The following is a 22,185-nucleotide window of genomic DNA, read 5'->3' as shown; positions in this document are numbered from 1 at the left end:
TCCACATTACCTCTCAACTTTTGTGAAAGTCCGTTTTTCCTCCCTAAACTCTAAAATCAGGCAAAACACCTCCCTCAACTTTTAAAACCGTTCATCTTATTTCTTTGGCCATGTTATAAGCAGTTTTAAAGGCGGTTTTGTCTTTTTCTTTTTTATTTATTTGGGTTGAATCTTTGAAAAGTCATAGTAAATCACATAAAAATATAAATGGAAAATCCAATTTTGTTGGACTCCATATGCGTAGATCTACACAGTAAATATATAATATGGTATGCTTTAATACAAAGTTTTTGTTGTGGCTTTAAATTTATGTTTTTCTGTAATTAATTGAAATAATTCATAGTTGTAGTTTCTATGGTCCAATTGTGATGAGATTTTTATGGTGGGTTAATTATTGTATGATTGAACTATAGTAAAAATTTCATACTCATTAGATATGTGTAGCTCAATTGGTAGTCTTCATCCTCGTGAAACATTGCTCGCTTGTTCTTCGTTACTTCCTTCCATGATACAAAGCCAAGGATATATTCACCTTCAGTTTGCGTGCAGGTGACCTGTTGTCTCACTTTTATATATACTTCCGACAGTCAATATCGTTCATAATGAGACATTGAAACCACAAGTACGGAATTGTTTTGAGAAGTACCTTCATAGTAGTAGCGTTTGAAAAGAAGAAAATATGGGTCAAATTTACATTCAAAGACTGTTAGTACATTATTCAGAGAAATGTAGCCACAGGGAGAAAATATTGCTAATAGCCACAACTGTGTGCACCGGGAGACTATTTGTGTGCCATACAAGCAGACTGGTCCAAAGGTAGCTAGTAGTACCCATATATTAGTTTTAGTCCTTGGCAATTCAAAATCGATTTTGGGGGCTGACACCATGGCAATGACACTAATTTGCAAGAATTCTGTGCGCACCAGCCAGAGTCCAATGAGCCAAGCTTACCAAAGTTTTGATTTACGACAGACAGTTTCCCCTTAATTCAGAAATACTGAACCTGGTAACAGTTCTGCTGAAGAATTCATGGTGGATAACATTGGCAAGGGAATATCTTCATCTGTTGAACATTTCATTTCAGGTTATCAACATCTAAGGAATACAATGCTATGAATCATGCTACCAAGCAGACATAGAATTATCACCGGTAGGAAAAAATAGGTTATTCTGAATGCAGCATGTGATTCAGTCCAACGATAGGAAAAATTCCCGGCAGACTTTCTTTTTTTGCATACTTCATGTCCAGTCCAAATTGGGGTCTTCCAATTTGATTGTGATCAGGCACAAAAACAGGTGGAAAGTGAGACCTTGACCACAAGTAGAACTGAAGAATAATGTTCTTTTCTAGTTTTGCACATGTGGGATATTGAACCAATGAAAGATCCAGCATTCTCCACTGCCATTGATTTCCGTCAGATAACTGCTTTTCTCTTATTTCACAAGCAATAATAGTACTATACCAATTTTTCTTGGTCAACAGGTTGTATTCTTCAGTGTTGTTCATTTCAATGGAAGGGGTCAACAGCTGCATTTACAAGAAAGCATAGCAAGACACCAGAATTATCCTTTACTTTTAGGAACATACCAATCCCTCTTTGTCTGATCATAAGCAAGTGAGGAACAGCTACCATTGCGGTAATCCCATGAGAGCACCTTCTTCATCAGACCTCGCAGCCTTTCAGCACCAGGACCAGGCTCAAAAACAGAGTCTTCACCCCTAGACAGACATGGATCAGCCCCTCCTTCAGAGCTCCCATCACACCATGCTCCCGGGGTGAACCGGCCCTCTGAGCGGTGCAAAAGCTCACGATCTATCTTGTCCAGGACCTTGTCATCCTTGGGAAACTTTCGTGCAAAGGGCGCACCGCTCTTGGCCATCTTGTTGAAGTCCTTCATGGAGAGGATCAATGGATGCTGCTTTGGAGGGTAGTCCCAAGCGATGTAGTGAAGGTCATGGCCAACTGCCGTGCCCCGAAAATCATCAGAGTTGCAGATCACAGTTTGGAAATAGCCTTCTGGTGAGGAGATGAAGTTGACATAGTACATCAGGAGGTTTCGTGGGAGATTATCCCAACCCCAGATACAGTACTCAAGGAAGGATTTTGTGAGCATTATCCAAGCAGAACCTGCCAATCAAACATAGGAAGGCCATGATTATAGAACAGAATAAGAGTGACGAAATGTAGTGATATTTTATACTACTACCAAGATGCATATATACACCTTACAGAAATAACCTTTTTTTTTCTATACCACTATTAATTCATTTCAGCATGTGCTTAAACAAAGAAAACGTGAATCTTATGCATGGTCAATCAGAAGAATTGATCATTTTTTAAAAAAAAAAGAACAAGAAACCAGCAACATATCCAAACACTATAGGCTTGGTCCAAATATCTTGACCACAAACCTTCAGGCTGACAATTCAATGCAGCAGCAACTATTGTTTTGGGCTCTCTTTATTTCTGGTTAGAAAATGGCAAACCTCTATGAGCATATTGGAACAAGAGTTTATAACTATTGTAGACTTAGGAAGACATGAGGACACTGTGGAGCATAAGACGCATAACCGATCAACTGATCATAGAACTGCCTTAAGAACTGAAAGAGTTCACAATGAAGGAAAAAAACTGAATAGGAACTAAAAATCTGAATTCACAATTATTAGTTCAAGATGAATTAAGAAATTGCAGCTCTACCATGATCAGGCAGCAATACTCTGCTAGCTATAAGAGATGACTAGGATCTGCTACCATAAATTAATGTGCCCAAACTTTCTTTTTGTGGTTGACTGGTTGTAAACAAGTAAAAGGTTAAGCTATTATATAAAGTAGCATGCAAAATTGTTAGTGACTACATGCCTACTGCCACATCAATGTATTGCCATTTTATGGATATAATAGCTTCAAAAGCCTATGTGCTGAATATTGAATTGAGAATCAGGCCTACCAGTATATAATTTGAAAGATGTTGGCAATTCTCTCCGCTCAGTAGTCATAGTAAGGTCAAATTTCTTTGATAGATAGAGCCCTGGGTCCAGAACAATTGGTTTCGCCCTTATATTTCTGTGATTGGGGAAAAAAGCGTCAGAAATTAAGTGCACAAAAACACAGAACATTTTGTACAAAGTGAACAAATTAACAGATTAGTAAGGAAACTTACACTTTCCACCCAGATAACCGAAAGTGCTCTATAAAATTAAGATTTCTTGGCAAAGAAGAGAAGACATGAAGTATATCTGAAAAAAAACAAGCATTTAACCATACAAGTACAGTAACTTCCATAGCTATGTAATAACATGTTGCATTGTTGCTGCTCTGTGTATGAAGATTTAAGCTACGCTATAGGGGTATATCCTCGAATGAATGATGACTGCTAATGCTATTACTGCCTTTCCTTTCCATATGAAAAGATGTCTTAAGATCATACAAAATTAATATGTGTGCCTATACAATTTGAGGCCCATGTTACTTGACTCATGTTATGACAATTAACATGTAATATTGAAACTAAACATTTTTCACATCAATCTCGAACTCTGCAAAAGTCTTCATTCTTAGCTGAACTATGTGGGCCTCTAGTCCAGTTGGTCAGAGTGCCCTGGCGGCACTCCTCAGGTCCTGGGTTCGACTCCCCGTGCGAGCGAATTTCAGGCTGAGGTTAAAAAAATCCCCTCGTCCGTCCCATATCCAAAGCACTGGGGAGGCACCGGCCCAATTCTCACTTGGGCGACGGAAAGCCACTGTGTAAGGGTGGGGTAGAGGTTCGGTGGTTTTCTCGGCCTGGTGAGAAGGTCATCTTCTTATTTGGAATGTTGTGGGGGCAGTCTTAACCCCTTCAGGTCGAGTTTTTTATGTGTTTCCAAATATGACAACTTACAAAACAAGAAGTAGACGGATTAGGTTGACAACAGTGAAGCAATGTGTTCTGTTTGTTGCCACCTAAAAACAGGTATTCATATATATGCTTACATAATGCAAAATAAATCTAATGCAAACTAGTGCAGAGAAAGGAGAAGCAATCTATGAACTATGGTGCCTATGTTACACTTGAACTCCTCTAAAACATGATAATGCTGTCATAAGTAATATTATCAATCAGACTGCAGAAACAAAGTTGCAGAAGGTAAGCCATGTATAAGTTAAGCCCACAAAAATGATTATCGTCCCCTGAAAAGTTAAGGGGGGAAAGAGTGGCTGAAGAACACTGACCATCTTGTGTCATGAGCGGATAATCCGACGCGCTGAGATTGATGAACCAGTCCCACTGCAGCCCCTCCTTGAGGAGAATGGCGACGGCGTGGAGCGTGCAGGCGACCATGGTCGGCCCCTTGTAGGTGACAAGGTTGCCCTTGGCGATGACCCGCACATTCCCGACCTGGCTGAACATGGGATCGCCCTTGACGTACATAGCCAGATCGATCCGCTCCCGCGGCGGCGCCTCCAGGTCGAGGTGCAGGATGTACTGGTTGCGCGGGTGGTAGATGGCCTGCAGCGTCCGCCGCATCCGCAGGCCGTCCCCCTTGGTGCCCTCGAGGAGGTACGCGATGCGCGGCGGCTCGGCGTCGGAGTCGTCAGAGTTGACGGCGGCGTCGTCGGGGTTCTCGTCGTCGTCATCGCTGGCGGCGTTTTCTTCCAGCAGCCGGTTCTTGATTCCCGTCTCAACGGAGGGCGCGCCACCGCCCGACGACGAGCCGCCGCCGTCGTCCCAGTCGGCGAGGGAGACGACGTCGAACAGGACCGCGTTCCCGGCGCCGCCCGGGTAGGGCGGCGAGAAGAGGCCGAACGCGGCGGCGAGTAGGAGCGTGGCCGTGACGAGCAGGCTGGCGAGGAAGGGGAGCAGCCACCGGCGGTCACCGAACGGCCGCGCGTGGCCGGAGCTGAGCCGCCAATTCTTCCTCATTTCATTGCTCGGCAAGCGCGCGTCTTCCTTTCCTTCTTTAGCTCAACCGAATCTCAAAATGTTCAATCTTACGGAGCATACCGGCGTTGCTCCGGTGAAATCGAACCTCGAGCGCACCCGAATTGGTCACGGTGATGAGCCGGATCTGCACTGGCTAAGATGCGCTGAGAAGGAGCAAGATCCTGAATCGAAGTCTCGAAATTTCAAGAGGGATTGCGCTCACCAGGGAGGGAGGACAGCGAAGGAGGCCTACTAAACAATCCGAGCTCTCGCTCGCGACGAGCGAGTGAACTGGCGAGGCGCGCAGGCAGCCGCTGTTCAACGGGCAGCGATCAGGGACCCCGTCGCTGTCGCGCACGTGCGACGAGGGCAAGACCCGGCTCCGGCGCCGACCAACGAGGTGAGCTCGCGAGGTAGCCGCGCACGGCCCCTTCAGCACATCACCACGGCTCCGCTCCTCCCCGGTGAAGCACTTGGCGCGCGGCGGCGCTGGACTCTTCTCGGGAGGCGGTGGCAGCTGAGCTGAAGCTCTCACAGTGTGTGAGCTGTGCAGCCAAGCTTCGGGACCGATGTCGTATGGACCCAACTGAAAATGTCGAGTTATTATGGTTGGGCTCGACCAAAAGTCATATGGGCCGGCCCACAGAACCACAACGGCTTTTTTGAGCGATCATCATTTCTCTTCGAGTTTTTTTTACAAGACCCACTGTAGACGTAGGGTGTGTTTGGGAGGGTTTGTCTAAGATAGTACAAAACGGCTCTGACTTCTCATTTTACACTAAGGGCTCGTTCGTTTGGCAAAGATAGTTCAAATTAACATAACATTCTTGTCTAAAAAAAGGTTCATTTTACTAAATGGTTTGGTGGGGCTTCTCTGGAAGAATCAGAGTCCAAAAGGAGCTCTACCAAACAAGACCGTAGACTTTTATATACATGAACATACACTTAAATGTGTGAACACACGTATACTCTGACCATACGATGGTTTTTGTAGTTGGTGCATATTTGGTATTGATGCAAACGGGAAATTCTGAGATGGCACTCCATCCCCATTCCCCTCTTCTACTATGAGAAAAATGGCTGTTTCGCCAAAGCTTTGAAAGAAAGATTTGGTCCATGTGACCATGTCTCCATCTCCGTGTAGGAAATAATCTCTACGGGGGGAAAAAAATCTAGAATGGCTCCCCGTTCTTGTCCCTGTCCTGTAAGAAAAAAAAAATCCCAGTTTGCGCCCAAAATTTGCGAGAAATATTTGGTCCATATGCCAATCTTTGCGTAGGGAGTAATCTCCATAGGAGATCTCTGTCTCGAATTAATACATCACGGGCATATAGATAAAAAAACTTAAATTTATCTTAGACCCTCTTCGGTGGGACCAAAGCGTGTTTTTTCCTAGCTTCATCTTTTTTAGAAAACCCAAACACTACCAAAGAGTCCCTTAGAAACAAGCAAAAAAATTTAGTACAGGTGTATAATATAACTAATGAATTGTAGTGTCTAGTTATACAATAGTTGTGTCTATTTATCTACAAACAGTTTTTAATTGCATCATACTACTTTTCACTCAATGTCTCACATTCTCTTTCTTGTTTCTTCTTACATCCACTTGTTATCTCGATCTATCAGTGTATATATAGGCTTATGTGCCTATTGCTTGTATAGGAGTCAAGTTCTTCTATCTATTTTTCCTTCTCTCATTTGTATGAGCAAAATACTGTGCCCCTATTCTGCTGTATTACTTCAACAGTACTTTTTAACGAGCCAGCAGTGTTTTTCTCTCACAATATTTCAGCATAAGCATCATCATAAGCTAAATTTCAGTGAAACGAATAGGATGAATTCAGCTATAAACTATTGCAATACATTGTCTAAGAAGAAGTTGCCTATAGGGACATATCTATAGGAGTAATTTTTTTGAGAGAAATCTATAGGAGTAAATAAATTGGACACCGGTAGTCTCACCAATTATTGGACACTCACGATTTCATTCTGCACTAGAATAATGCGCGGCGTTGCCGCGCTTGAAATGTGCCCGCACATTGTTTCAAGGTTTCGTAGTTAGACCATATTTTAATTTAATGAAACGAAAATTGTAGGTTAGCAGTTGGGCTTTTTGTTTCTGGCTGTTTCCTGTTTTTCTGATTTTCTTTCTTTCTTTAATTTTTTTTTATAAACTAGATATATATGCCCGTGCTTTGCATCGGGGTCATGATTATTCGAAGTGAACCTTAGTAATCGGACGTAGACGCGTAAGCTCTGAGGACTTCATATCAGACACGGATATGTGGACCCGTTTTTTTGCATCGGAACGGGGTAGGACGTGGACATATTGAGCTCCGAGTGGAGGATTTCGTATGGGACGAGGATACGTGAATATGGATCGATATTTGGTATCACCGGATAGATGATGACGTTAGAATCTTTTTAGGTGTAGAGAAGTTTGCGTCTAGGTTTGCTGAGAAAGAATGAGTGGCAATGGCAGTAATAGCATGTTATATTCATCTACATACTTCTCTATATTTTTCTAGAGTCCACTTAACATTTTTTAAGTAGCTGCAGTGCGGAGTATGTATTTTTTTTGGAGTTTCCTGTATCGCGAGAGGTCCAAAAGGCACCGACTATTATTAGCATCACTCGTGCCGATAGATTGTTATCTTAGGATCAGATTTGTCAGATTACAGCGGTCGATGGGGCTTTCTTCAATTTCACCACTTCCACACTAGCGGCGCACCTCCACTGCGCGCATACCGACGTCACGGCATGACAGGTGGGCACCACACATGGGCCCACAGCCCATTCACAGGCGCGGCGAAAAGAAGATATGGGTGGCACTTCCATCCATTATCGTTGCCGAGCCAGGCGAAGGGCATACACTGTCAGTGGGCCCCCAAAACGGAACACCCCAGTACTCCACGTCATCGCCGCACGCGCCACTCCACTCGTTCCCAAGCTGCAACTCCGGGCCCACCTGTCATTATCACGTCACGCCACCCAGCATTGAGTTCCCACCTACCTCTCCATCCCCAAAACCAAACCCGAGGCTGCGCTGCGCAGCGCAGCATCCACAAACACCAAAACCCCTCGCCGCCGGCGGCGCTCCTAATCCGCCGGCGATGTCGCCGTCGCCGCCTCGCCGGCCGCAGCGCCGCGCGTCGTCGACGCGCCCGGCGTCGTACGACGAGTCCCTCCTCGACGCCGAGCTGCAGGCGTTACTCGGCGACGCCGCCTCGCGCCGCGTGCGGCGGCTGCGCCGGCTGTCGGCGGAGGAGCGGCAGCGGGAGACGGAGACGGAGGCGCTCATCGCGCTGTCCCTGGGGTTCCCCATCGACGAGCTGCTCCCGGAGGAGCGGCCTTTCCTCCCGGCCCACATCGCCGACGCGCCCAACGACTACATCGTCGTCCGCAACCACGTCCTCGCGTCCTGGCGCGCCGACCCGGGCGCGCCGCTGCCGCTCGCGCGCGTTCTCGAGACCGTCGCCGCCTCCTACGACCGCCTCGTCGCCGCCGCACACGGGTACCTCGCCCGCGAGGGCCACATCAACTTCGGCGTCTCCGCCGCCTTCCCCGCCGCGCCGCCCCCGGACGCCGCCACCCAGGGCGCCGCGGCCGTCCTCGTCGTCGGCGCGGGGCTCGCCGGTCTCGCCGCCGCGCGCCAGCTCCTCCGCTTCGGTCTCCGGGTGCTCGTCCTCGAGGGCCGCGCGCGCCCCGGCGGCCGCGTCTACACGGCCCGGCTAGGTGAGGACAACGCCGCTGTCGAGCTCGGCGGCAGCGTTATCACCGGTATCCACGCCAACCCGCTCGGCGTGCTCGCGCGGCAGCTTGGTCTTCCGCTGCATAAGGTGAGGGACCGCTGCCCGCTCTACTATCCCGATGGCCGGACCGTGGAGACTAGGCTGGATAGGAGTATCGATCTGGTGTTCAACACGCTTCTCGATCACGCCACCAGACTCCGGGAGTGTCTTAATGAGGCTGCAGAGAGAATCTCGCTGGGCGAAGCTATAGAGAAGCTCAGGAGGCTCTACCATGTGGCCAGGACCGATGACGAGAGGATGGTTTTGGATTGGCATTTTGCAAATCTGGAATTCTCCAATGCCGGTTGCCTATCGGAGCTTTCACTCGCGCACTGGGACCAGGACGATCCTTATGAGATGGGAGGAGACCATTGTTTCTTAGCTGGAGGGAATTATCGCCTCATACATGCATTGTCTGATGGGGTGCCGGTACTCTATGAGAAGAAGGTGTCGCGGATTGAACATGGACGGGATGGGGTTAGTGTCACAGTGGAAGGTGGTCAGATTTTCCAGGCTGATATGGTGCTCTGCACCGTGCCCCTTGGGGTGCTCAAGAGTGGGAGCGTCGTATTTGACCCAGAGTTGCCTGAGGAGAAGCTTGGGGCAATAAAGAGGTTGGGGTTTGGGTTGTTGAACAAGGTAGCCATGGTGTTTCCCCATGTGTTTTGGGATGAGGATATTGACACATTTGGGTGTTTGAATAAGGAGAGCAGCAAGCGTGGGGAGTTCTTTCTCTTCTACAGCTACCACACTGTCTCTGGTGGAGCGGTTCTTATTGCACTTGTGGCAGGAGAGGCTGCTTTGGAGTTTGAAAAGGTTGATCCTGTTGTTTCACTTCATCGAGTACTTGGCATTCTAAAAGGTAAAATCTAGAACCAATAGTCATGTGTATTTTGGTTAGTTTAATCGCATTTTAAAATTTAATAGGGACTCCAAGAATTACAAAAATGGAAACAAATTGCTTTCCAATACACTAACTATATGCTATCTGCCTGCTTTGCTTGGTGCATTACTAGTAAAAGTGCATTGGGATTTATAAGACAAGTGCATATTTTGTATTAGTGTGGATAACATAATGATTAATATTAAGTGGAAGTGACTAAACAATGTATCTTATAATGTCATATGCTCACTGGATGGCTGAACAGAGTATGTCATATGCTCACTGGATGGCTGAACAGAGTATACTTGTCTCTCACTCCATAATTAATTGAAGCACCATTTGCTGGTTTATGGTTAGGTTTAAATGATGCTACACCATATATATTTAGAATTACGGAATTGTTCACACCATAAACTATACAGTACACACTCCATAGTTATTATTGTGGCACTTCAGCTGATTTAAGTTGAGATTCCTTATGAATGAATTAGTTTTTGTGTTATTTTAACATTTCCTAAACAGGCCCTAATGGATAATGATCATAATGCCAGTTTAGATGAATGAACTAGCATTTGATGCATTTGTATTACGCTGTAAACTTCTGCTTATGACTACGCATATACAACAGAGCTATTAGTACAAAGAAAAATAGGCTCAGCGGAGTTTTGAGTTTGGACTATGGGATTGGCAGAGCAAACTCATCAATGATCTGCTGAGCATGTGCATGTATTTTTTGGGTCAGCCACTCTTTATGATTTGGAAGCAACAAGACTAGCTTAAAGTATTAGTAACCTACAAACTAATCTACATACCTCCCTTAACAAACTTGTGAAATACCACTAGTATTAAGGTCCTTGTTATGCATATGAATTGTTATTTACCCTTTTAGTTATGTACTTGTATAATATAAAATGTGTATTACAAATGACTGCTTTGATAAAATGCTAGAGAGAAAAAGGACGTACCCAGTGCAGAGAGCTCCCGCTCTGTGCGGGGTCTAGGGAAGGGTGTTAGTAGCAAGCCTTACCCTCGCCAGTGCAATGCGAGGAGACCGCGACTCGAACCCGGGACCTTCCAGTCACAGGCGATTATTCTATAAGTGCCGTTCAGGACTTAATTGCATAGCTACCTTTGTAGATGAGACACATGGGGAGGTCGAACATAGATAATTCTTTTGGAGTGTGAGTATAAACTTGAGCAGAGAAAAGTGTGAAAACGAATGGAAGATAGCATTATTGTATATTACTTTGAATAATGTTTGATGGATGATTCGATTATAAAGATCACAAAAGGAATGTATCAACAAGATGATTGCATTGTACATCTCGTTTGTAAGTCCAAGAACATTAAGTTCAAGAATAAGCACATATGTATTATTTATGATATTTTCTTTCACTAATCATTATGGTAAACAATGAACTAACATATTACTCCTGTTATGTTTAGGTATCTATGGCCCAAAAGGTGTTACTGTTCCTGATCCCGTGCAATCAGTTTGCACGAGATGGGGTAGTGATCCTTTTTGCTCAGGTTCATACTCACATATCAGAGTTGGGTCTTCTGGTGCTGACTACGACATTCTTGCTGAGAGTGTGAATGACCGACTCTTCTTTGCTGGAGAAGCTACGAATCGCGCATACCCTGCAACCATGCATGGGGCCTTATTGAGCGGGTTAAGAGAAGCTTCCAAAATTCGCCGTGCCTCAGAGAGCTTAGCGAATTCTGACCAGAAGAAGAATTCATTGCCTAAAAGCCTCAAGCCACCCAGTGGTGCCCTTTTAGATCTGTTCTTGGAGCCAGACCTAGCATTCGGGAGATTCTCATTCATGTTCTCCTCACTGACACCCGATGATCCAGAGGCTCCAGGGTTACTTCGGATTTCACTCGACAAGCGTCTGCTTCTGCAGCCCAATAATCCGGAGTTAAATGGGGATCAAAAGGATTACGGCCCTGCATCCGGGGCCTTCCATTTGTATGCCACTGTCTCTCGAGAGCAGGCAGATCGGCTACAGAAGTCAAGCGAAGATGATAAAACTAGGTTACGAGTGTTATGCAAGGATCTTAGTGTAAAGCTAATGGGTTATGATAATACATGTGATGTAGGTAGCGATCTGATTTCGAGCATCTTGAGTGCACGGAAAGCCAGGAAACTGCTGCAGCACCCAAAGAGCTCCAAGATCACGCGTTGATGTGTACCAATTCCTGTTTTCTTTTGTAGACAGTTCCTGTTTTCTTTTGTAGAACAGAATGCGTTCTTTTGTTATGTCCAAAGGACCGGCTGGTGGAGCTCAGACTTTGCTATGACGTGTACAAACTACAAACTGTGACGCTTTGGCAGGAACTGAGATCCTCTATGTTCTGTTCTTCTCTTGTAAAAATTGCCGGTCATGTGACTTCAGACTTTAGTTGATTATTAGATACTGTTACGTGGATTAACTGCAGGTACCAATAGTTGGAAATTGGAATATGAATCAGACTGTAGACTTAGGCCCTATTTGGATCCACTACACTATTAGTTAGCTAGCAAATAGCTATATATCAGTTAGCTAATTATTAACAGTTGAGTTTGGATCCACCTACTAATATACTAATAGGCTGTTAGTCGCCAATTAGCACCTATTAGCAGTCCCAAATTTGTTAATGGAACTAATAGTTAGTTGATCTATTAGAAGATTTGTTTGGATCTATTAGTACTAATTTTAGATGCTAACTTTTTTTTTTACAACAAGCTGCTAACTGTTAGCATCAGTGGATCCGAATATGCCCTTACTCGTCCTGCAGTTTCCTACTTCCATTTGAGCGCACCTCTACATTTGCAATGAGAGGATTTGATATCCAGGGTACAGTTATTACCAACTCTTAAGTATTTAGAAATGTTGTACAACACATATGTGTTTTAGCACGAAAAAACACATGGATTTTTTAACACAGAAAATACACAGCGATCGCACGAGGCAGCGCAGCGCCAGCCCCATGACAGCTACAGCACCAGCAGCGCCAGCGCCAGCGGTGCGCAGCACCAGCACCGGCAGCGGCAGCACAGCGCCAGCGCCAGCAGGGGTCCCACGACGTGACGACCCACGACGAACGGGCAGACAATGGAACCAACCACTCTGTAATTTGTTCTTCCATAGAAAAAAAAATTATTTTTTATGATATATGATATGTGATCTGTGGATTTGTGATCTTGTGATTGTCTGAAGGTAAAAAAAGACTAGAGGTAGAAGAAGGATGGAGGCTGTTGAATCTTAATCTTATGGTACAAAAAAATTTATGTGTTGAAATTATATAAAACACATGGTTATACAGTAGACAGACTCTTTGTTTTATTTCTAGTACTCACGAGAGCGTCTATACAACACACAAGTAGCTGCTATGAATGAGATGCTTTAGAACTAATTTTTACTCCATTAATTATACAACCATTAAAAACGAAAAGTTTAACTTAAAAAGGTCACATAACTCATGCATAAACAGGTCGTGATTCCATCATAAATTACAAAACACTTGAAATTTCTGTTGGCACAAATCTAAAGCACTGCTCCCTCTAACCTAGCATATACTTCTTTCATTTCAAATTATAAGTCACTTTAACTTACATAGAACTTACTATGTATCTAGACATATATTATATCTAGATACATAATAAAATAGATGGACAAAAAAAAAATCAACGCGACTTATAATTTGGAAGGGGTAGGAGATTTTTTAGTTGTCCTAAGTAAATTATCCTCAGATGTCGAAGTACTCTAAAACACTAAGTGGGGCTTAGTTTCCCCCAAAATTTTAATGAATTAGTCTATATCAAGAAAACTGGGATTTGATTACTCTCAGGGTATACACCCTCTAGAACGGGCTTTGCTGGAATAACTGCTTCTTGAAACAAGGACAATACACTGGAATGGATTTTTGGGAACTTTATAAAGCATGGAACGATTCACGAAATCCCAAATTTCTCGTCTAGAGCATATTTAGGTCCTCACTAGAAACAAAACAACAGTGTCGGTTACATATGTGGGAATGATTCTTCCGAACATATTGGTTGAGCTCAGCCAGTTTCTTATTGGATTGATGGATAAAAAACTTGGTCCACTAGGAAAGTGTTCAAATAATCAATGCAAGAAGTAATGATATATTGACTAAATGTGCGAGATACTTTTATAAATAATCTACGAGTTGGTGAGGGAGGTATGATTGTGAATCCTAATCATTTAGATTGAGTCATCATGAACTCAAATCTGGATATTTTTCTTCTTTATTATAATTGTAACACCCAAAACTTTGCATCACTTTAAAATAGTTGAATTTGATTTATTAGCCTTGTGTGAGCATTTAACATAGGCAAAATAATTTTTTTCTTGTGAAATTAAAATTAGTCTTAGGTCTAAGAACATGTTGCTGCCTACGTGCTGATGCATATTTGATTTATATTTGTCTGGTTTTTGTTGCAAGAGAAAAGGAGTTTAAATTCTATTTGGATTTGCTTTGAAAAAGTTCTGGAAATAAAAAGAAAAGGGAGAAGCTCTTTTCCTTACTGTTTCTGGCCACGAGGCCCATTCCTCCTTGATTGGGCCTGCTCGGCCTCTCCCTCACTCTGGCCTGAGTGGCCTTTTCCTTGTGCTGGCCATAGTGGTCTTCTGGACCGTTCTTCTGGCCCAGTCCAGGAGCGCCGCCGCTTTCTTCTTGGGCCAAGCTGAAGCCCAGCAGCAGCGCAGCGTCAGCCTGCGAGCGCTAGCGGCAGCAGCCCGCCTCCTTTCTCCTCTCGGTCTCGCTGACGAACCGGGCCCACACGTCAGCGTCGCCTTCTTCCCTGAGTCGGAGTTGAGCCGAACCCGACACCGACCCGTCCGCATGATTTCCTTGCGCATTGGTGCAATCCGCGTGTCCGGGTCCCTATAAAGCTCGAACGACCGCGTCCGCGACGCCCTTTGCAGCCCTAAGCGACCCGCCACCACGCTCTTGAGCAGCAGAGCCGCCGGAAACCCTAATCGCCGTAGCCGCACGCGATTTGTTGTTTGTGTGATTCCGCTGACCCCGTAAGCTCCTGGACGAGCTCCGCATTGCCTTAGTGAAGCCGTCAGTTCTTTTCTTTCGTCATCCTGCGCCTTGCTCCGCTCTCACCGGCTTGCCAAACTTGCAGGTCTGCCGTCGCAAGCCGGCCGTTCACCTCGGTCCCTCCCCGACCACATCTTCTTGCTTGGTGAGATCCCCGTCTCCTCCTTTGTCGTTTGGCACCGAAATCATTGAAAATCGTGGCCTGTAGCGCTCGATATGAATTCGCCGGCGAGGTCCTCGGTTTTCCCGGCAATGGCGCCGCCGCCGGTTGTTTCTTCTCCGGCCGGCCGTCGCCCCTCATCTAATCTAGTCCGTCCATATTGGATCGGATGGCCAGCAGTGGCCGGTACCCTTTCGCGGGGAATAATTGCTAAAGAGCCCCTGAGCTCTTTAGATTTTGAACCCGCAGTCCAAAGCGTATTCCAGAGAATACGTTTTCTCTTTTGGAAAACATATTTTTCATTTAACAGATTCAAAATCAAGTTCCATCTAATTACAGTTTTGCCACTGATTTCAAAAGCTTATAAAATGCTCATTTAAACTCCGATTCGATCCGTTCAAATTGCGTTGGATTCGTAATCTCATGATCTACGTGTTAGTGTCCTTGTTAGCTCAGTTCTAGTTTTAAATTTTGAGTTCATGTTTAATGCATTAATAGTTTATAGGAAAACTTGGAAAATTCATATCTTGCTCGTTTTAGATCCAAATTCGGTGAATTTCGCGTCTATGTGATCGTAGTGACGAGTAGAATGTTTTTATACACTTTTCAAACCGTTTTCTTGCTGGTGGTGTATTGTTCTAATTATAGCCTTTGTTTGCTTCATGTATGATTGCTCGGATGATTGTATGTTGCTGCTTGGTGTTGTTGATCGAGTTCAGACGGTGAGGTTTACGTTGGTGATCAAGAGAACTTCTACGACCAGCAAGACCAGCAAGACTTTCAGGAGAACTTTGATCAAGGCAAGTATAGCTAAGGACCTTTCTTGTTGTTCTATTCATGATGCTCACTAAAATACATATGCATGTGTCTTCCTTGCTACCTATGGTAGGATTTCCTAGCTTTTGAATATTCAATTACCTTGTCACCCTAGGAGGTTTGCATTGGGTAGTTCTATTGCTAGTGCAACAATCATGATCTTGAAACTTGATTAATGAATATGCTATGAACAAAAACAAGATGACTTTTTAGCAACAGAAGGACTTGTCTTGTAACTGATTATCCGGGATTTAACGTACAACTGTGAGGGCTATATGGCTCTGGCTCTAGTTGCTTGAGAAACCCTTTTCTAGTTGGTTAGAGGTCTGCGAGTTGGATATAGGACAACCTCTGTCCTGTTGAGCCTAGCTATGGAAGCGACCTTTTATATTATTGGAAGGGGGTTCCTATATCTGATGACCCTGCGGCCCTGGCCGGTTAGACGAGCTCTTGGGTGGCTTTATATGGTTTCTGGTGTTTTGGAAGTAATTAACCCACTCATTTAGGAAACATGACTCACAGTGAACGTATACACCTCTGCGCAGAGTTAACAAACTGGTATACTAGCCGTGCTCACGGATACGAGCGACCTTAGAACACTTACATTAAGGGATAATGACTTTTACTTGTTAAGATGATCATTTATGTTAATTGTTTAAGATATTGATTATTCATGTTCATTGATCATGTGTTATGGGATTAATGCTACCTTGATGTTAATAAATGCTAAACTTGATGATGACTTAAATGCTAACCGCAGTAAACCAGTGTCAGCTAATTGAGCCTCATGAACCCTTAGTTATCTTGTTAAGTACGACATGTATTTATGCCTTGCTTTATCTTTTATGTTGGAAAAATCCCGGATGAGTAACAGATCAAGATTGGATTGAAGATTACCGTGATGAGTATTAGGCTTGGTGTCCACCAGTTGACGTCCCTGTTGGAGCTTCCGCAAGAGAGTTATCTTAGCAGCTATTATATTTATGTTTGAGACTATGTGATGAATATTTATTCGCTATGTAATAAACATTGTGTTGGTACAATTCACAATTTGTCCACTTATGTGTGTGACCGTTCCTGGGGTGCACATAAGACTTTTATACATCCTCTTTTGTTCTTAAAATTGGGTGTGACAATAATATAGAAAACGATCTAGTTTCTCTTGCAAGTTGCAACACGGTTTATAGTGGAAGCAGCTCCCACAGGCAGGACAGCTACATAACTGGGTACTCTCTCCGTCCCTAAATGATTGTCGTTTTCACTTCCTGAGAAACAACTTTGACTATATATATAAATATTAATATTTATAGTATACAATTAATATAATTAGATAGATCGTTGAATTTATTTTCATAATAAATTTATTTGAAGATACAAATATTACACGTATTTTCTAGAGATCCCGTCAAACTTACGGCATAGAATCCAAAAGGAATATTTATTTAGAGACGGAGGGAATATGTCCGGGAACAAGTCAACCGTGGCTCTGCTTCAACTGGGTCAAAAGTCAGATGGTTTACGTCAGCAAGTGATGAACCACGGTCCATTAATAGATACTCTCTGGTCCCAAATAGATGACGTTATGGTATTCGTGCCTGTAAAACTTTCTCAATTTTGACTATATTTGTGTCACACCCAATTTTAAGGATAAAATGGGGTACAAAATCTTATGTGTGCCCAGAGATCAGTCACACACATAAGCTGACAAATTATTAATAGTATCATCATAAATGTTTATTACATCACGAATATGACAGAGTTATCACATAAATATAGCGGGAATAATAAAAAGATCTCTCGCGGAAGCTCCATATCACAGGGACGTCGATTGGTTGACCACAAGACTAGTAGTCCTCAGGAAAATCATTATACCCATGGTCATCTGTTACCCATCCGAGATTTTTATCCAAATAATGAAAATAAACAAGCGTAAGTACATGTCGTACTCAACAAGTGTAACACGGGGTTCGTGAGGCTCAAAAGACTTGACACAGGTTTAACATCGTGCAGCTTTTAGTTGTCATAATTTTAGCTTGAGAGTAGCAACAAGTTGTTTCAATTCCCAATGCAGAACACATGATCAAATGTAAACATGATTAATGAATAGCATAAACAAATAATACTTAGTGTTCCTCTATTCCGTAAATGTTCCAAGGCTGCTCGTGACCGTGAGCACGGCTGATATACCAGTTTTACACTCTGTAGATGTTGTACACTTTCACTGTGAGTCATGATACCCATATGCCCGGGTTTATAACTCCCAAAACACTTCCAAGGTGAGCAGGCAGGGTCACTATGAAGCCTTTCAAAGGTTCATCTAACAAGTTAGGGCCATTAGATTCACTCGGCAAACAGATGTAGAGCCCCCTTTCCTGATGGCACATTGACACACAACCTATATACACGAGGATAGAGGCCGTCCTATACCTGATTCGTCAAGTCATTCTTACGTCAGTAAAGGTTACCACTAACAAGCTAGAAAAGATCCTCATACTAAGCTAAAGTCAGAGCCATGTAGCCCTCACAGCTGTACTGTAAGTACTGAATGATCACTTACAGATAAATCCTTAGGGAGGGGAATCTAAAGCGTTTAGAAAGTAGCTAAATACTCCAGCCCCCCTATTTCCATGTTGCTAAAAAGTCATATTTTAATGTTTATTGCATATACCATTAATCAAGTTACACGATCATGGTTTATTTGAGCTCTAGCAAAGCTACCCAAATGCATAACCCATATGTGACAAGGTAATAGTTCAATTCTAGGAAACCCCTATCAAGGAGACACATGCAACATGAATTTAATGAATTAAAGTGAATAGGAAACAAGGATGATCCCATGCTATACTTGCCTTGAGCAAAGTACTCCTGCTGGTCCTACTCGTCAAAGTCGTACCCTTGATCTCCCACGAACTGCTCACCGTCTATACTCGATAACCACAACAGCATACAAGCATCTAGGAGCAATCGTGCAAAGCAAACAAAGCTATAGATTATAACAGTACACCAACAGTAAAGAATCAAGATGAAAAGTTTGGAAAACGAATCTATGTCTCGCTACGAACACACAGACGCGAAGATCACAAAAATCGGATCTAAAACGGAAAAGTTATGGATTAAACAAGTTTTCTTATAGCAAAATAATAAATTAAATCTAAGCTCGAATTTTAGAAGTTGGAAATCTACTTTACAGTAGCATGAATATGTAGATCACTTAATTATGAACCTAACCCAACTTGAACGGATCAAATCGGAGTTAAAACAGAGATTTTACGGCTGAAACAAGTTGAATGGCAAAACTGTAAATAGCTGAAAACGTATTTTCAATATAACCGAAGCAAAATATGTTTTCAAAAGAAGAAAACAGGATCTGAAAGCATGCTTTGGACCGCGGGTTAAGTCTTAGATAATGATAAGGGTGTTTTTGAAAAACCCGCAAAGAAGGGGTATCGGCCATCCACGGCTGCTGGATTAGATCTGGACGGCCGTGATTGATTTGGGTGGGAGAAGATGGCCGACGACGAGGTAGGTGACGGTGGCGCCATGGCCGGACATCAGAAGCTCGCCGGCGACATTGGTTAAGAGGCTACGGTGCATGGTTCGACGAACGGAAAAGTCTGGGAGAGAGAGAAGGCGACGACGGTCTTACCTAGGGGTAACTCGGCGGCGAAGGGGAAGCAAGACGGGTGCGGGACTCAATGGGCGGCGGCTCTCGCGGCGGTGCTAGGGCGAAGCAGTTGCGAGCTCGTGTGGGGCAGAATCTTTGCTGCAAGATGGGATAGGGAGGCAGCGGACGCGACTCCGACATTTAAGAGGCGTGGAATCTTGGGAGGCACGCCACCCACGGCGTAGCAAGAGAGGACACGGCGGTGTCGGCACGGTGTCCGTCTAGGACACGAGACAGAGGAGGAAGGAGGAGATGCTTGAAGAGTGGACTCGGCGCGTCAGCGGGAGAAGAGGAAGCTCATGCGTGGCGCGGGCGTGCGGAGCTGGGCCGGCTGCCTGCTGGGCCGTGCGGGGAAAAAGGACGCGCGAGCGTAGGCCCAAGCGCGGAGGGAAAGCGGCGGCCCACGGAGAACTGGGCCAACAGGCCGAATGTGGGGATGGGGAGGTAAGAAGCTTATTTTCCTTTTCCAATATTCCAAAGCAATTTTGAAGGCAAAATTCAAATCAAGTTCAAATTTGAGTTCAAATCAAACCATTCCAAAAATTAATATGCAGCAGCATGAATGCACACACATGGTCATTGACCTATATTTGATTTTAATTCAATAAAATTATTATTTTTCTAAATTCAAATGCCCACAAAAATGCATAATTAATCATTTTCTCCTATTTCAAAGTTATGCAAATTTTACGGTGTTACAATTCTACCCCCTTAAAATGAATCTCGTCCTCGAGATTCAGACGATGCTCACTCAAATAACTGTGGGTATGTTTTTCTCAGATCCTCTTCACTTTCTCAAGTAGCCTCATCTTCTGTATACCGATTTCACTGAACCTTACACATCTTTATAACTCGGCTCCTTGTAACTCTTTCTGCCGTCTCTAAAATCCTTACCGGAAACTGCTCATATGTGAGATCTTCCTTAACTGTAAGCTCCTCTAACAGTATCTGTTCCTCAGGTACTCGCAAACACTTCTTTAGCTGAGACACATGGAACACATCATGTACACCTGACAAACTCTCAGGTAATTCCAACTGATAAGCTACTTCACCACGTCTCTCCAAAATCTTGAAAGGTCCAATATACCTTGGTGCCAACTTTCCCTTCATGTTAAACCTTTTCACACTTCTCATAGGTGACACGTTCAAGTAAACATAATCACCTACTTCAAAAACCAATTCTCTTCTTTTAGTGTCGGCATAGCTCTTCTGTCGAGACTGAGCCACTCTCAAGTTATCTCTGATCATCCTTACTTGCTCTTCTGCGTCTCTCAAAAAATCTGGTCCGAACACTTGAGTTTCTCCCGTTTGATTCCAAAACAATGGGGTTCTACACTTTCGTCCATACAAAACTTCGAAAGATGCCATATTGAGACTTTTCTGATGACCATGGTCAACTCATGATCATCAGAGACCTTGGTGAACAACGGCCAGCTATGGTACGGGTTCGGCAGCTGCAGCAGCCAATCCTGGCAGGAACGGACGGCGACCTCGGCGTCGATGTAAAACTGCCGGGCGTACGCGAAGTCGCAGGCGGACAACTGGTCCGCGACGCTGGCGACCCGGCTCAGCGCCACGCCGTACTTCACCTTGATGCATCCAACGCCTCCAGCGCGTCGGGGTTGGCGTTCCCGGGCCACAGCAACATGTCCACCTCCGACAAGGTGTTCTCGTACCTGAGCTTTGCCAGCCTCGCCGCCATGAGCGCGTACTCCGTCACCTCGGCAGTGTCCGGCGTGGTACCCGAGAGCTTCTGCTGGCACACCAGCTCCCACCTGTCCGTCTGCTGGCACGCCGCGGTCCTTGTCATGGAGGGGACGTTGGTGCAGGCCTCGCTGCCGGCGAACAAGGCGGTGAGAGACACTACTGCTAACACTGCTGCTGCGACGTAGGCCATTTTGGCAGCTTTTCTCTTTCTATTGCTGAAGGCTTTGGGTTGATGTTGAAACTAAGAACTGACGGACCTATATATGTGTGTGTGCGCGCGCGCGTCCCTCCAGGCTCCAGGAAGCATTTTACTACTGGAGTAGAAGGCAACAAATTACTCGTGGTATGATTTCACATGCATGATATGATTCCGAAAATGGTGATATACTATATCCAGTTATATCTTGCCTTATACTTATAATAATTAAGAAAGGAAACATTATTTGCCATTTCAAAAGATATGATGCGTTTAGGCTTATGTCCTTCCTAGCTTGATCCTAATTAAGAAAAGGTCCCACTCATCCTCGACTGCCCGATGCATAAATGCTCGTGTACCCGCCTTGACTTCGTCTAATCATTGTCTTGACTTCGGTCAACACCGTCTCCACCACCATCCTCACATGTATGCTTGCTTGTCTACAGTCCATCCTCCGGCCTTTGGTCCCTCGGTCAAGCCTTTGTGTCCTCCCTTCACCGCTCTTGGTCCATCCCGCACAGGTTCCCCGCTTAACCTTCTCCATTGCCGTTGACCGTCTCACGCTCAACACCTGCACATCAAAAAACCAAGAGACATGTTGCACACACAACTCACGCCATGGTTAGTCTCATGCGCTCTTAACTAAAGCTATGATCACCTCTAGACAATCACTCATCACTCACACATGAGCACATATCAACCAAATCCCCCTTTGACAAGTGCATTGTCAACACCGACACAAAGATACAAATAAAAAGGAAAAGAAAAGTGTGAACTCATCAAAATGGCCAAAAGCCGGTGAAAAGCAAAGAACAAGGTTCGTTGAAATGACAAAACTCGGTCCACAATGCCATGGGCAACGGCTGGACACAATCCCCCCTTTGATAGCTATTGCCTGATTTCAGCTGCCCATAATGATGCTCACTAGTACAGAAACGAGCTTTACTCCTGGTTGAGAAACCCCTTCAGTCCTGGTTTCCCAACCGGGAGCACGAATCCAGGACTAAA

General features: G+C 44.5%; 2 protein-coding genes and 1 pseudogene across 3 annotated transcripts; 1 reads left to right on the top strand and 2 right to left on the bottom strand.

The window, feature by feature from the left end:
* Positions 1–630: 630 nt before the first annotated feature.
* On the bottom strand, positions 631–5,462 carry LOC136499238 (beta-glucuronosyltransferase GlcAT14B-like). Of its 2 annotated transcripts, none has more exons than XM_066494951.1 (5): positions 5,129–5,462; positions 4,215–5,059; positions 3,166–3,241; positions 2,953–3,068; positions 631–2,129 (listed from the first exon to the last, which is right to left on the bottom strand). In XM_066494951.1, exons 2-5 carry the CDS (start codon positions 4,903–4,905, stop codon positions 1,564–1,566), a joined length of 1,449 nt encoding a protein of 482 aa, XP_066351048.1. In that variant the 5' UTR covers positions 4,906–5,059; positions 5,129–5,462; the 3' UTR covers positions 631–1,563. The 2 variants fall into 2 exon arrangements, with proteins under 2 accessions (XP_066351048.1, XP_066351047.1); XM_066494950.1 differs by having other exon boundaries at positions 4,215–5,050.
* A 2,481-nt stretch (positions 5,463–7,943) lies between these two features.
* On the top strand, positions 7,944–11,942 carry LOC136500870 (lysine-specific histone demethylase 1 homolog 2-like). The gene is made up of 2 exons (XM_066496334.1): positions 7,944–9,558; positions 11,026–11,942. The coding sequence occupies exons 1-2, from the start codon at positions 8,019–8,021 to the stop codon at positions 11,766–11,768; spliced, it is 2,283 nt and encodes a 760-aa protein (XP_066352431.1). The 5' UTR covers positions 7,944–8,018; the 3' UTR covers positions 11,769–11,942.
* Positions 11,943–20,050: 8,108 nt separating this feature from the next.
* LOC136499474 (uncharacterized) lies at positions 20,051–21,171 on the bottom strand (annotated as a pseudogene).
* Between the last annotated feature and the right edge of the window lie 1,014 nt (positions 21,172–22,185).

This window comes from Miscanthus floridulus, chromosome 13 (genome assembly GCF_019320115.1).
Source record: "Miscanthus floridulus cultivar M001 chromosome 13, ASM1932011v1, whole genome shotgun sequence".
NCBI classification, from domain to species: domain Eukaryota; kingdom Viridiplantae; phylum Streptophyta; class Magnoliopsida; order Poales; family Poaceae; genus Miscanthus; species Miscanthus floridulus.
The sequence above is the reverse complement of the archived record's forward strand: the minus strand, read 5'-3'. Positions and strand labels throughout refer to the sequence as shown.

Bases quoted from the DNA above. Each gene is read 5' to 3' on its own strand.
- LOC136499238 (XM_066494951.1), bottom strand. From the start codon at position 4,905: ATGAGGAAGAATTGGCGGCTCAGCTCCGGCCACGCGCGGCCGTTCGGT. The intron at 3,069-3,165 runs GTAAGTTTCCTT...CCCCAATCACAG, and splicing joins CGGTTATCTGGGTGGAAAGT to AAATATAAGGGCGAAACCAA. The intron at 2,130-2,952 runs GTAGGCCTGATT...TTTGATTGGCAG, and splicing joins ATCTTTCAAATTATATACTG to GTTCTGCTTGGATAATGCTC.
- LOC136500870 (XM_066496334.1), top strand. From the start codon at position 8,019: ATGTCGCCGTCGCCGCCTCGCCGGCCGCAGCGCCGCGCGTCGTCGACG. The intron at 9,559-11,025 runs GTAAAATCTAGA...TGTTATGTTTAG, and splicing joins AGTACTTGGCATTCTAAAAG to GTATCTATGGCCCAAAAGGT.